The sequence below is a fragment of the Tiliqua scincoides genome, chromosome 1 (assembly GCF_035046505.1).
Source record: "Tiliqua scincoides isolate rTilSci1 chromosome 1, rTilSci1.hap2, whole genome shotgun sequence".
Lineage (NCBI taxonomy): Eukaryota > Metazoa > Chordata > Lepidosauria > Squamata > Scincidae > Tiliqua > Tiliqua scincoides.
Genome location: NC_089821.1, coordinates 224658787 through 224674707, shown reverse-complemented (window position 1 = coordinate 224674707; position 15921 = coordinate 224658787). Strand labels below are relative to the sequence as shown.

At 41.7% G+C, this 15921-nt stretch overlaps 1 protein-coding gene across 1 annotated transcript in view; it reads right to left on the bottom strand.

Annotated features, from left to right (window-relative positions):
- Positions 1-658: 658 nt before the first annotated feature.
- KIF25 (kinesin family member 25) overlaps positions 659-15921 on the bottom strand; it is a 47400-nt gene continuing 32137 nt past the window's right edge. Inside the window, exons 10-15 of the mRNA XM_066622928.1 lie at positions 12011-12160; positions 8827-9003; positions 5127-5281; positions 4521-4727; positions 2363-2518; positions 659-816 (exon numbers count right to left, since the gene is read on the bottom strand). Of these exons, the coding sequence (XP_066479025.1) occupies positions 659-816; positions 2363-2518; positions 4521-4727; positions 5127-5281; positions 8827-9003; positions 12011-12160 (1003 nt within the window). The remainder of the gene's footprint in view (positions 817-2362; positions 2519-4520; positions 4728-5126; positions 5282-8826; positions 9004-12010; positions 12161-15921) is intronic.

The window sequence follows — 15921 nt, the reverse complement described above, 5'->3', positions numbered from 1 at the left end:
ATTGTTCTGTTAGTAACTGGAGGCACAAGTGCTGTTCCCCTGTCCAAAGAGAGAGAACATCTCTCTTTGGAAAGAAGGAAAAGTTCATTAAAGTTTATTGATACAGCTTTCTACTTTTTTGGCTTATTGCTTACATGCATATGTATGTATGTATATTTATGGAAATATCTGTACTGACATCTACCAGGAACTAGCTGCCATTTCAAGCCTCTATTAGTATCTTCAAGGGCTAGAAATATCCTTTCATTTCTTTTTTTTAAATGAAAACAAAGATATTCAGGATGCTGCATTCTACACCCAAAACCAATTTATGCAGGTGTGCCATGTGCTCATGTAAAACAGACTGCCCCGCTGGAAGGCTTTCAGTCATGGAATTTACTTATTTTGCTACTCAAAAATGTGCCTGTAAAACACTGTCATCATCTTGCTCTTCTGGAAAGGAATAATAGACATGCACCTCTCCTCGCTCAAGTAGCTCTTTGTTAAGACTTTTGCTATTATTCTTGGAACAAAGAAGGTTCCTCGCAAATTTATGGCTTGCCAGTGGTGCACTGCAGAGTGCTTATTTTAACTGGCAGTTTGCATCTTTATGACAACAAGATACATTTCACTTTGAGGAACTCATTAATAATGCTTTAATCCACAGGAGTCTTCTCTCTTATCTGGATTTGCTCAGCACCGGCTGATGACTTTTCCTGGCTTGCCCTCTCTGAACTTGCCGTGCACGAGTTCCAAATCCCAGGGTTTGCAACGACTCCGTTGTGTACTTCTGGCTGGGGGAGACGCACAACACCAGCAGCAGCTTCGCATCACCTCCTAAGACATTATGTATGTATAATGAAAAACATGTATAATGAAACGTGAAAACATGTAACAAGTTTTATGAAAAATAAAACTTGCAGCAGCTCAGAATATAGCATGTGTTCCTCCACCTTAAAAGACAGAAAGCAGTGCCATGTTCTCATCTCTAAAGAAACTATCCTGGTGGTTCAGCCACCATCAACAGAAGACAACTTCTGAAGACAGAAGATCTGAGGAATAGGACGAGACTGGGCTGTATGAAAGCAAAGGAGGCTTCACATATCTCTATGACTATATATATTTGTATGGACTGCATTGTATCTTGGCAGCAGAATAAAGTCTGAGAAAGATGTCAGCCCCAGAATCAGATGTGAAGTGACTGAAATTAAAATGTCCAAATCCATGAACCTAAAAAAAGTTGAAAAAAGTATTTGTGCATGCCTTAGGATTGCAGATAATGGGATCCTTCCTTACGGCGGAAGCTAGAAACTAAATGAAAATTGCAGCCTTGTGTTTGTTCATATGGCCATTTTCTCAAAACACTAAACAGTTCTGCTTGAAGATAAGGTAATGAAATAATTTTATTCAATAAACATGCCCAAGGCTGTGCAACAAGTCCGTGTTAAAATCACAAGTAGAATTCAGATTTCCTGATAATCATATTGTAAAACAGAGAGGGAGCTTTTCACTGGTCTGTTTGGCAGGCTACTTCATAAATCCATCCAGTGCCCCCTCACACCCCATAACTGTAGTCTTGCATAACTCCCTTTCATTTCAGTAGGGCTGGAGAACTGGAGAACTTCTCTGGGGATTACTGCCCTCCTTTTTTCATGCCTAACTTACAGAATCTTTTTTTCCAGCACTAAAGCAAAGAAACACACCTTCAGAAACATTAGCAATTTACTAATGGAAGATGTGTGTGGTTATATATACATGTTAAGGTCACACAGCTATCTTTGGAGCTTATGTCAACCCAGTTTCTGCCTTCTTCCCAATTAACATGAGGTGTTGAACATTACTGAACATCAGGTCACAAAATCAAGTTCTTTTGATCATTTGAGAGAAACAGTCACACAGACTTGAGTGTGCAAGTTAGGCTCCTCACATTGTTTGTGGAAGGGCTCCAAAGCCTTTAACAGCCTCAAGGTTGACAGAACTTCCAATAGTTGCACCATGTCAGGGCGTGGAAATACAGTGGTAAAAAAAGTAATTGCTTGTCTGTCACACATCTTTTTTTTTGTCAAAGGAATCCTGTCAGGGAATCATCATAGCAACTCCTTGGCATAGACCCTGAAGACTTACAGCACAATCCCTTTTTACTTGGAAGTGATTTTTCCTGTATTCAGTGGGGCTCTTTCTGGGAAGCATGTGGATTTCAGCTTTGGTGTTCTGTTGACATCCCCTATGCTTCTCCAAGTAATGCTTTTATACTAATAGAACATTTCAAGAGCAATGTGAAAAATACCACACACAGACACAGACATTTTTTAAAAACATGGAAGAATGGTGGGAAGTAGAAATTTAACTTAACATAGTGATAGATAACAAGAGCTATAGTCACCTATGGAGTCCTGAAGTAAATGTGTCAGTTTGCTGTTTCGATATGGAATATGAGAACGCTTTTCTGATATAGCTCCAAGGACATCTGCCAGAGCAGCTAAACTGCGATTGATGAACGAGGTTTCTCTCAGAACTGTTCCAGTCACACCAGACATCCCTAGATTAGCAAGAATAAGCAATGCTTCTACACCACTTCCAGACACCTGAATATACATTTGTCTAGGGAAAGTACAACATTTTTGTGTGCTTAATAAAAAGAACTGAATATGGTCTACTGAACTTTATGTCATGAAATAGTCAGCACTGAGTTTTTTTTCCAGACTTTACAGGAAAATGCAAGAGACAGATATGGATTCCATACAACCTGAATGGAGAAGCATTTTTAGAATCATTTTGAGGTACTGTTACAAAGTACAAGGCTCAGGGTTAACACACAAAAAAATACCAGTGATAATGTTTGCTTAGCAAAATAATATTTTACCCTCACAAACACCTCAAAAGTATTTTAAAATTAAAATTTGAAATGATTCATAAACACAAGATAAGTTATATCAACAACAAGCAACGGAGAACACTTTGCCTATGGAGTGAACTGTTAAAAATTGTTACCTGTGAAATTGTTAAGCTGAGTGGAATAAAGGGAACACAGACTAAAGATCTTTAAAATGCTTCTCATATAAAGGCCTTATTACTTTTTGAAGCAATTCTATCATGTTGGCTTTTTCCTATGTTATTTTACGTCAATGTACCCACATGTGGTGGGAGGTGGTATTACCACATGAAGGAATCCCACTGAAAACTAACAATTAGCTTGACGTGGCATAAATACCAATCACTCAACACATTCAAATGAAAAATTCAAGAAAAAAAAATGTTGTGGTAAAAATGATTTTACCCCATCAAAAAGTAAGGTGAAATGTTTGCCATATCTCTCTACTGCAAAGAGTTAAAGGCTGCTTCCAGTATTAAATGAATAAATCTAATTTTATCTCATTGTCTTCACTGAAGTTCTTCTGAAATTTCTTGAACCATAATCAGTTTACAGAACTCGGGCTGCAACCCTAAACCCACTTAGCAGGGACTGAGCTCCACTAAACATGGTGGGATTTAATGCTGAGAAAACGTCTCAGAATCTTGGTGGTAGCTTATTCATTATGTGAATGTGTGCTCGGCCAAATTGGTGCAAATCACTGGAGTTCATTAACTGCACTGAGTTGTACCACCTGGAGATCTGGCCTTTCAAAAGAACAGACCAGCACATGGTTGTCCTCAGTCAACAACGGAAACACACAACATTGCTCAACTGCATATGAGCTAAGGAAATTCAAATGTCTAACACCCAAAACAAAATATGTGCTTTTTAAAGGGGCTTAAAAAACAAAAAACAGTGACTAGGAAAAAGAATTGGCAGCAACGTAAAGGACGCTTTAATAACATAGGTTTGGGTTTCAAAATATTATTCCTGGAATGTTACCTCTGACTGAGCAGCTTTCCTTGGTAAGAAAGCTTGTCCTTTAGGAAATAAATAATCAGGTTTCTGAAAGGATCATGTTTGAAGAGGAAGAAAGCAGGGGGTGGGGCGCTAAAGAAAACAGGAAACTATTTACCCGATGCATCAATATCTCTCTTGATAATATTTTTCACAAGCGGGCTGAAGAAATCACACTGAATTATGTCAATTTTGACAAATATTTTATGTATTTAAACAATTTGTGTACTTTGAACCAAATTATGTTACAAGCATTTCTGGGTGGTCTAGTATCATAAAAGTGATATCTGCTGGTAGTATCCTGAACAAAAGTTTCTAGCAAAATTCAAAACAAATTTTAACAAAGGAAAGCCAAAAGGAGACCATAGATTGACTCAAACACACATTTTTTTTTGAGGGGAGCTTAGAGGACCATTTGGAGCTCCGACATGTTTCTTTAGAGAATAAGCAGCTCATACATTTAAAGCAACCCAATTCAGCTTGTTTGACAGGCATACAGGCCTTAAATTAACATTTTAACCTGATACATTTCTGATCCGGTCCTTGGGGCTGAACATGTTTTGTATACCTTCTGTATACACTTGATTAAATGAAGCGAAGGCAAACTGGCCCCAAGGTAGATTTCCATCTTCACAAGCATGAAATTGTTTTGTTCCAAAGGCTTACTTACCAGCACATTCACTGCCAGCCAAATCCACCAGCTGAAGTTTTGTTCTCATTTGCTTGAACTTCTCAGTAGTAGCTTCACTGAAAAACTGAGCTGGTGAAGATGCTCCAGAAGGAAAGGATGGCTTGTCATGTTTCACTGAGTGGGGAGAGGTAGTGAAATATTCTTTATCCAGCCTTTGACTAGAAGAGTCACCTGCCCAGAGAGAAGCTGGATGATAGGAAAAAAAATGAGGAAAGTTTATATTCATCTTCTCAAAAAATGTATTAAGAAGACATAAAAGAAGGATAGGTTAGTTCAGTGCAGTTGGGGAGCTTGGACCAAGGATCCAAAGGACTCAGCAATAGCTTTTTCATATAGTTATCTGTTTGTGCAGATAATAGATATGCTATCATACATATGTACCAAGAATCCTCTGCTGGGAGATGAGGGATGGAAGGGAGATGGGCTTCGGATAGCGCACTACCAACCAGTAAGCAACAACTACAGGCAGATCTTTTCTCATTTCTGATCTGGTTTAAAAGGTCATGCGTGCTGAATTAGAAGCAAATCAATTACTTCACTTTCATGGAACCCTCCACTGAGGTATGTTATAAATAAGCTGCCTACCAAAATCATCCTCTGAGAATGTCTTCGTTGTTATAGTCAAGGATACCACAAGATGAGAACGAGATGAATGAGCATGCACAAGGGTTGGGTGTTTGACTCGTAACTTGAGGCCCTTTTTAACGAGTTCCACAAACTCTGCTGCATCTTCAACAGGCCTTAAAGAAAGATACAGGAACTTAAGCATGAGAACAAATCTGCTAATCTTTCCTGCAGCATTCCTCCAACCCCAGTCTTGACATTGCTTCCACTTTTTTCTTATCTCGTGCATGGAGAACAGAATATTTAAGGCAATACAAATATGCAGTCCATATATCCTCTTACTAGTAGTTACAAACGTTCTTTCTGGTGGGAACATACTGCAAGGCTATTTGCTAAGGAGAATATCCAACTGCTTTTAAGATGCTACAAGACTCTACTTCTATTTTCTTCTCCCTTGGTGAAAACAGTAATATGGCAGCTACTGTGCCAGGAGGTCTCAAGAACAAAGTAACTAGCATGCATAGCTCTGGGAAAGGAAACATAACATCAGTTCTCCCTTGGTCACCAAGAGGGAGAAGAAGCGGATGATATGATACACCAGTGGCTGCTAATCTGATGGGTTGTGATCCACCAGGGGAACCGAAAGCACTCCCCTTAAGGGGAGTGGCCCTGCAGGGATGGCAGCAACAGTGCTGCAGTGATCAAGACACCACTGCAACAAGGGGCTTCTGACCTACCTGGGGGGCAGCACTGGCCTCCTGAGGGGGTGCAGGGAGCCCAAGGACATGTCTGCAGGGCTCTCCAAGCTTCTGAATGGGTAAAAATGGATACTGCAATCCACTTCCAGTTTTTCGACTGCAAACCGGAAGTGGGTCACAATATCTCTTTTTAGCCATTCAGAGGCTTGGGGAGCCCTGTGGAGGGGTCTCTGGGCTCCCTGCATGCCCCAGGAGGCCGGGCACTGCTCCTGGTAAATTCTAACCCTTCCTTTTGTCCCGTGCAGTGGTATGATTTTGGGAATCGCATTGCTGCCTTTGCCCCTCCCCCTGAAAAACTGACATGGTTCCTAACTTCCCTATAGAAGTGTGGGTACTATTGTGCTATACTGTTTTACATGTGTATAAGTAAAATTACAGACAGTCCTCATTATTCGTGGGGCCTCATTATTGGAACCCCTATTTAAAACCACTGGTATTGGAAAAACCATGGTTTTTGCCCCCCCCCCACCTGACTGAAGCTCAGTTCTAAATGGGTGCAGAGGCTTTTCTGAGGCCTGTAGAGGTTGCACACATCTGCGGGTCTCAGAATGAAGCCCAGAGTTGTTTAAAGGCAACCGGTTTTTGCCAAAAACCAGAACTCACCTTTAAACAATTCAGGGCTTCACTCTCAAGCCTGCAGAGGCCAAGGGCAGACACGCGCTGCCTCTGCAAGCTTCAGAAAAGCCTCTGGAGATGAGGGGAGCTGTGCTCCCCTAGACTCTGGAAGCTCCAGTTCAGCCCACACAGGGGGTCAGGGACCCACGGATGAAGAAATCTGCAGATACCAAATCTGTGAATAACGTGGGCTGCCTGTATAGATCAGGGGTGTCCAAACTTTTTGGCAGGAGGGCCACATCATCTCTCTGACACTGTGTCGGGGGCAGGGAATAAAAAAGAGTTAATTTACGTTTCAAATTTGAATACATTTACATACATTTAAATAAATATATTAGAGATGGAACTTGTATTAATAAATGAAGGTCTTGCAATAGCTCAAGGCCTATAAAAAGCCTTACTCAAAGCAAGACTGGCCTTTCCTTCTCTGTTGCTGCAGCATCACAGATTGTGGAACAGCAAGCAGTGGAGGGAGCCCGTGTCCCCCAGCTATGTGAGAGGTCAAACAGTCATCCTCACACTGACAGCAGTTGCATCAGGCCAGTGGTGGCTCCAGTAAGTCTCCAGAGGGCCAGAAGCTCATTGGAGATGGAGGGGCTACCCGCGGGCCAGATTGGGTGTTCTCGAGGGCCTCAAATGGCCCTTGGACTGGGGTTTGGGCACCCCTGGTATAGATGAAAAGCAAAACCCAGTTGCTTACATTATACACTGGAGAATAAGAGTGGGCTTGCGCTATGATTTCCTTACTTTGATTGGTTAATTTTTCCTGTATAATTATTAATACTTTGTGTTTATGAATATTTTTCCCCTACATTTATTGAATCCAAGACATAAATACATAATTTTAGATGCAATTAAAAAACAACAACATGATTTTCTTCCCTAAGATTTTTGACTGAACAAAAAAAAATTGAAATAAAAGTAGGCTCTTGAACAATTGTTTAAAAAAGTGAATCTTGCTCCTGCCAGTTTTCATGACACAATCTTCAGCTTCTGGCTCACTTCCTCCCTCCACTAACCCCCCCCCCCAGTTACTAACTTGGATAAATCAGGAATAATATTGTAAGACTTTGGGATTTCAGATATGTCAGAAGCTGATTAGGTGTGGCAGTGGACAGCAACCAGCTAGGTAGCTGATTACCTTATGATCAGTAATTTTCAACCACTGTGATAAGAAATTTTCAAACTCCTGATCAGAGAAAAAGCGACCACTATTTCTCTAGTCTACACTTCTCCACAAGGTGGTCAATGCACACAAAATATAACATTCTGTAAAAACATTAACCCAGACAGAGAGAATTATAATCTGCTCAACCCTCCAGTGCATTTGGTGTATTTTTAATCAAGGCTTTTTTGGCAATAATGAGGAACCACATAAACAAAGCACAAGCAGTTTGCTTATGTTAGTGAAAGCCACAGACAAAAATACTCTGTTATTGTGGGCAGAGTATATTATAGCTTATGAAAGAAATAAAAGGCTTGTTGTGTCTGACTTCCAGTTCCCCCTAAAACAGCAGAAGCAATACTTATGATGTTCTTTCTAAGACTATAAAGGGGGGGGGAACCTCATTTCCACCAGGAGTAAAAGAGCTATAGTTTTCTGTGGAATTTTAGCATTAAAGATTGTTTTCAAACCAAAAAGAAAAAAAAATCTTCACATATCTTTCCTTTCCACTACTATACTGATCTCTCAAGTGTAGCTACAACTGCTATGTCCAGTTCAGATGCAATAATAAACTATGGTTTTGTGCTGAATGAATGAGCCGGAGGAACCTGTGGGCTTCCTAAGTCATGCTCACACAGTACGAAAGTGGCTTTTCTGTTACTTTCAGAACAAACTATAGCTTAATGTTTTGTATGAATGCGTAGAACTGTGGGTTCAATATCCTACAGTTGTTCCAACTATAGTGGCAGAATAAACTACTGTATATTTCCCAGATATATAACAGGGATTTGCAGTTTGTTTTTAAAATAGCAAAATTGTTCACTTTCCTTTTCTGGTGCACAAGAGGAGAAGGGGAAGCATTCAAGTTTATAGCATGTTTGCTCATGTAGTGTGGCTGTAACAGTCCCATTTTCTGCCCCGGCAAAGAGAGATTTCAATTTTTCGCAACCTGAAGAACTTTAGCTAGTAAGAGGCCACCGGAGGGGGGAGGGATTCATAAAAAACGTTTAACATGCAAAAATGAGTAAAGTCGCATTGTAGGGATGCAACAGAATCATGAATGCACATCAAAGCAAGTTGATATAAATGATGTTAAAGATTCTTTGTCACTGGCACATGCTGTATGAATGCTCCATCATAATTTATTTCAAAACCTTGGTCATAGATACACAAGAGTACTCACTCGTAGGTAAGAAGAGGGACATCACTCTTTCCTTCCTTATTTGTGACAATGTCCCTTTTGACACCACTTGTTCTTCCACTGTGGTCTTTAGCCAGAAGATCAAAAACTTCATTATTATATACTTCTACCACAGAAATCTCAACCCAATGACTTCCTAGTGGTTTTTCTGAAATAAGCCTGAAAAAGGGAGAAAAAAACTTGGGAGGTTGAAACAAAATCCTAAGTAAACTACACTGGTGATCCAGGAGACTATTACAGCTTGATTGAAGTGTCAGCCCCAGCTCCTACTGCTGTGGCTTTGATACACTGGTGCCATTTACTGTATACTTCCGTTTCACAGGGCCCTGGAAAATGCTATGAATAAATTCTCCATGTTGTACATACAAAGTAAACATGAAAAGTAAGCAGACTTGTTGAGGCAGTATGTTGGGGGTGTAAGATATTAAAGAATTTAGATTCTGAACATTTGAAAATGTAGCACAGGAATTCCCAAATAGTAAATGGTTAAGAATCACATTGAATACATAAGAAGCTACCTTATACAGAGTCAGGCTCTTAGTTGCTCTATCTCAGTATTGTTCAGACTGACTGGCAGTGGCTCCAGTTTTTCGAGCAGAGTTCTCGTCCAGTTTACTGTGGAGATTCCTGGGACTGAACCTGCAGCCGTCCACATGCAAAGCCACAGCTCCTGAGCTACAGCCCCATTCCCAGAATGCAGCAGACCATGCTAGAGGTCCACTTGGCTTTTAACTGATTATTAGGTACCATTTAAAGTCAGGATGACTTACTGGTATTACAGCAACCACTCTGTATTGCAATCCATGATTATTTTTCTACTACATTTCTACAAGGGACATGGGGATCAATGCCCACAGTGACGCAAGAGTTGCTTTGTAATTTCTCTCCCCCATGATGGAATGCTTATGATCAATTTCTTATCAAGAATTGCTAATGGTTTCGCCTTTGGGAATAGGCAAGATGGGTAACTTGTGTCACCGTGCATAAAACACTGTGTTTGGCCCCGGGTTCATAACCTGCTCAGTAATGAAGCTTACAAAGAAGAGCACTGGAAAGTTAATATGTGGCACCAATCCCCCTTCCCAATCTTGCAGGATTCTTACATCTATATTTCCAGTTTTTGCACAATAGATACCAATATATATTGCTGGTAGTTCATCCCATTTGCATATAAAGACTGCATTTTCCCTAATTAGTCTGATACAGTACTAATAACCTGGACCTTTATCAGAACACATCATCTTAAAAGCATGTTGCAGCCCATGTATGCACACTTTGCGGACTTGAAATCTGATCTCCATTTTTACTTTCACCAAATTGCATGATCCTGGCTTTTCTGCATTCCCAGTGACTGAGGCAGTATCTGAAGAGGTAGTATGCTGGGGGCACATCTAGCCTATTTTTAAAAAGGCTATCCCCATTCAAAGAACAGTCTCATAATTATAAGAGGAGGAAGCACAGAAAATGTACAAAGCAGTGACTGAGAACCATAAAGAACCATGAGGGAGGATAAAAATGTCAATCTTTGCAAAGAGATGTGCTTGTGCAAAAATACCATGCAATGAGAATGGTAAATAATCCTGTTCACAGAAAATAGCAACAAGTTTGCTGTCAACTGATTTTATCTATGTATACAGGTAAATCAGATTAAAAGTTCACATTGGTGCTTGCTTTCTGAATGGGGATTCACAATAATAAGGTACAGAAAATGTTCAGAAGTTCCAATCAGCTGATTCTTCAATTCCATGATTTTATTCAGGCCTTTGCCTATTCGACATCTCGCACCCCACGCTGTAAATGAGGGATTGCAACAGAAAGGAGGAACCCAAAATAAGGTAAAAATGTTGTCTGTGAAATGCTTTAAATATAATCTGGGAACTCTGTTGGACCGACTACCAAGTTTCCTTCTCTCATTTCCAAGAAACAAACAAACAAATCAAATTGCTCCCTTTTGATTTCAAAGGCAACCATTTGCTCAAAAAGTCATTCATCCAAAATATTAGCAGAATTTAGTAAAGTCATCCAAACAAAATATTAGCCCAATCTTATTCCCCCTGCCCTAGCAGTGTGCTCCACACCACTGGTGCTGGGTGTTGTAAAAGTGCCATAAGGCACTTTTCTGCAAGTGGAAGACACTCAGCGCTGGTGAAGAGGTCAGCGTCAGTCAGCACTGAGCCCTAGCACCGAGATGACGGAGGACTGGAGTGCCGGGTGGTGAGTATCTCCCCTGGGGCTTTTCAGGGTGGGGGAAAGGTGGGGGAGGGAAGAACTGGGCAGAGGGAGGGTGGGCTGGTGGGCAGATCAGACCTGGGAGGGGGATGGGGACGGTGGCAGAGGCTGCCACTGAAACTTATGCCTCCTCTCAAGCTGCCTGACAAAGGCCTCCTTGGTTCAGATCTGAGGAGACCCATTGGCACGAGCAGGGCTCTACCCGGGCTAAGGGTACAAATATTCCTTTACCCCAAGGAGACGCCGGTTGCTGCTCTGGACCCTCAGGACAAAGCGGCAGCCATTTTGGCACCTCTATATCTCATGCCAACACTGGAGTTTAGGATTGGGCTATCAGTGATCAAGTATACACTTTTTTGCTGTAACATGAAGTGTTTTAATAGGTACTCCCCTTAAAGGCTGTGTGCAATCTACAATTCATATTCATAGCCAGAGTGGTTTCAGACTGTGAGCTGCTGAGAACTTATAAAACCTGTTCTGCATGAGTTTCACTGGTTTGTTCTTTGCTTTTGGATGATATTCAAGGAGATCATTCTTACCTTTGAAGTCTTTCAAGATCTGGGACTGGGATCTTAACTCACTGAACAGTTATCAGACTATGAGAGGTCCAGCATGGGAAATGTGTTGATGGCAGTATTGGCCAGCACACTGGAACCTTAGCAGAGTGGGCATTCCCTATTGTGATCCCTAAATAGCAGAGCTGAGAACTATCAGAACAAGGGTGCAGCCCCTTTTAGATGGGTTATGAAGACTTTTTTCTTTTAATTATTTTTTAGTTAGCATGTGCTGCGTTTGAGGGTTTTTGTTAACCAAATTAACCTTTTGATTTTTTTATGTTGCAATTGTAGTTGTTGTACTTCACCTTGAGAATCTTTCAGCTGAATGACAAATAATAGACCTTCTAAACAAATATTGATATTCATGGAGTCATCAATACCTGAATACTTCTTCAGCAGCTCTAGGAATAATTCCCAACTGGGGCTTATCTTCAATGGGGAAAGCAAAATTCTCTTCAGGCTGTGGTCCCAACATTGTGTATGTTTTCCCACTCCCAGTCTGGCCATAAGCCATAATACACACATTGTACCTGCAAATAAAATTAAAGAATGCCAATAGTTACTGCTGATCAGAGTCAGATAATCTTGGGATGAAGCACTGCTTCAAATTATGTAATTCCTCCATAGAAATAATGTAACGGATGGCACTTATTGTAAAATACTGCAACTCTGTAATAACCTTTATTTCTCCAATGAAATTGACTGGTAGACGATTTAGAATGGACAAAGGAAGATACTTCTTCGCATAGTGCATAATTAGCCTGTGGAATTCATTGCCACAAGATGCTCATTAATCATTTGATCATTAATTTGGATGATCATTAATTTGGATGGCTTTAATGAAGGATTGGACAAAATCGTGAACAGGTCTATCACTGGCTATTAAGAACATAAGAACATAAGAACAGCCCCACTGGATCAGGCCATAGGCCCATCTAGTCCAGCTTCCTGTATCTCACAGCGGCCCACCAAATGCCCCAGGGAGCACACCAGATAACAAGAGACCTCATCCTGGTGCCCTCCCCTGCATCTGGCATTCTGACATAACCCATTTCTAAAATCAGGAGGTTGCGCATACACATCATGGCTTGTACCCCATAATGGATTTTTCCTCCAGAAACTTGTCCAATCCCCTTTTAAAGGCGTCTAGGCCTTTAAAATTAATTGTCATTAATCATAATGACAATGCACTGGCTATTCACAGCAGCAGTAAGCCTCTTAATTACCAGTTGCAGGAGAGCAAATAGCAGGAGAGAAGAATGCCTTTCAGTCCTGCTTATGGGTTTCCCATAGTGAGGTGGTGTGGTACTTTAAGAAAAGGATAATTTTTTTTTTAGCAGGGGGAGAGTAACTGGCCCACCTCACCCCAGCACTGTCTGTTCTAGTGGCTGTCTGCTGGTATTCATTTGCATTTTTTTAGATTGTGAGCCCTTGGGACAGGGAGCCATTTAGTTATTTGATTTTTCTTTGTAAACCGCTTTGTGAACTTTTAGTTGAAAAGTGGTATATAAATACTGTTAATAATAATAATAATAATGGACTAAAAGGGCATTTTGCATGATCTAGCAGGACATTTCTTATGTTATTTGGATCCGCTTGTGAATTGTGGGTTACCATGTTTTTGTATATGGTAAATGAAGGAAGAATCCAATATTGAAATCTATCAGGCATAGGAATCTATTATATCTAATTCAGGGGTGTCCAAACCCCGGCCCTGGGGCCACTTGCGGCCCTCAAGGCCTTTCAATGTGGCCCTCAGGGATACCCCAGTCTCCAGTGAGCTTCGGGCCCTCCGGAGATTTGTTGGAGCCTGCACTGGCCCGACGCAACTGCTCTCAGCATGAGGGCGACTGTTTGACCTCTCACAGGTGCGTTGTGGGATGAGGGCTCTCTCCACTGCTTATTGTTTCACGTCTGTGATGCAGTAGCAGCAGCAAAGGAAAGGCCAGCCTTGCTTTGTGCAAGGCCTTGAGCTATTGCAAGACCTTCATTCATTCATATAAGTTCATCTTTAATACTATATTCATTTTTGTACACTTATGTAAATGTATTCAAATTTTAAATGTAAATTAATTCTTCCCCCCCCCCGGCCCCTGACACTGTGTCAGAGAGATGATGTGGCCCTCCTGCCAAAAACTTTGGACACCCCAATCTAATTTAACCATACTTAAGACAGGTGAGCGTAAGGTAACGTTACAAATCAGTTAGTAGCTTGTGCTACACCAAGAAGGCATGTTCAAGGATCAAAATAGTATATCTGCTCCTCATTTTACAGAAGGAAAATTTATTAAAAACATGGATGCTACAGGGAGTTCATCCTTTCCAGACTTGTAACCTGCTTCTGTTTAAATAGTGCATCTTGAAAAATAACAAAGAACTTTTGTTTCCAATAACAGAACATTTCCGGAAGGACTATGAAAAAGCCATGCTCCAGGGCAGATATTTTAAACAGAAGTTAACTTAAGGGGTAGGGTGCTTTCTCAATCTATGCATACAAATTGCATTGGAGATTGTAGAAAACCTGGTTATCTGAACGAATAACTTTGAAAAAAGAACAATCATCTCATCTTTTCTCCCTGCTGCAGACTACAATGCTTTAAAAAGCACTTAAGACAAGTGGTTGTATTGCCATATTGAATCTTGGTGGTACAATATTTGATTTAATACATTTAAATCCAGGAGAACTCTCAAAGTGAGGACTTTCATACATAGGAGTTTTAGGGCTTAATTCTGCTCTCACTTGGGCCAACGCAAGTCCTGTGCACTGGCCCAAAAGTGTCGCAAAAGTGTGGTAAGGCACTTCTGCGCCACTTTCCAGGGAGGTAAGGCACTTTTGCTTTCCACTTTCCACGAATATGCGCTGGCCTCTCTGTGCCAAAGTGGGCCCCGGAGGAAGGCTGAGTTGCATCGCTCGAGCTAGGCCAAAGCAGGGGTCTGGAGGGGGCATGGGGAGGGCGGGGAGGAGGTGAGAGGGAGGCGTTTTGGGGTGGGGGGAGGGTGGGCAGCAGGCGTTCCCGGGGCAGATGGGTGGGGAGCAGGAGGCGGGGCCAGAATCCGGCAGCTATGGGCTGCTTGGATTTGCAGCGTCTCGTCAGGTAGCGCAGATCCGAGTAGACCTATTGGGGCTGCTGTAGCACAACACGGGGTAAGGGAAAGGCTTCCCTTTCCTTGCGCTGTGCAGCTTTGGGCCCCAAACTTGCGCTAGATGCAAAGTTGTGCCTTTAACATATGATCCCACAGTCCAGGAGAAAAGGTAGTTGCTCTGGATCTTGGAAGTATAATACTTTCACAGTAGGTTGTATGTACAGTAGAACCTCTTTAAGTTGACCACCCAAGGGACTGGAGCAAATTGGTCAACATAGGGAGGTGGTCAACATATGGGGGGAAGGCATTTAAATATTATCGTGTTTAGCTCCCAGGACAACAATGCAAGGCCAAGTTATTATTTAGATTGGATTTTTAAAAAGTTTATTGCAAATATCAATGAGATCCTCTTGTGATGCTTACTACAGGTGCAACCTATTTATCCACAGATTTTTTATCTGCAGATTTGTCTCAACTGTGGGGGGGGGGGAATTGAAAGTTGCACACACCTTTGCTTCCTTTGCCCTGTGCTGGCTCCATTTCAAGGCAGCCCAAAACACTGCAAAAAGGCTCCACCTGGCACAGACAGGGAAATAGCCCCAGAGCCATGGAAGAGGTTCCCCTTGCAAAGGAACAGCAACACTCCTGGAGACCCTGAGCCAGCAAAGAGGCTGAGGAGGGGAAGGAGGGGGCCAAAAAAAACTTCTGTAGCCAGAACACAAGGTGGAGTGCTCGCTCTCTCACACTCACTCACACACAGGGGCAGGTGCCCTAGCAACAGGGGGGATTGCTTTAAAAAACACTGGAAGTGTTTGCCAAATTCCCCACCCCCTTCAGACTGGAATAGAGGTCAAGAATAGAATAGACCTCAAGGATCTGTTCTGGGACTGGTGCTTTTCAACATCTTCACAAATGACCTGGAAACAGGGATAAGCAGGGAGATGGACAAGTTTGTGGATGACACTAAACTTTTCTAAGTGGTGAAGACCAGAAGGGATTGTGAAGTGCTCCAGAAGGATTTCTCCAAACTGGGAGAATAGGCAGCAAAATAGCAGCTGTGTTTCAATATAAGCGTAAAGTAATGCACTGGTGATGGGAACCAAAGTGAAAGGACAGTGGCTTCACTATGCACAAGCAACCTCATGTCCCTCACAACTTGGTACATGTACAGGTACAATCGGCAGCTGGCACAGGTCTGTCGGCTATG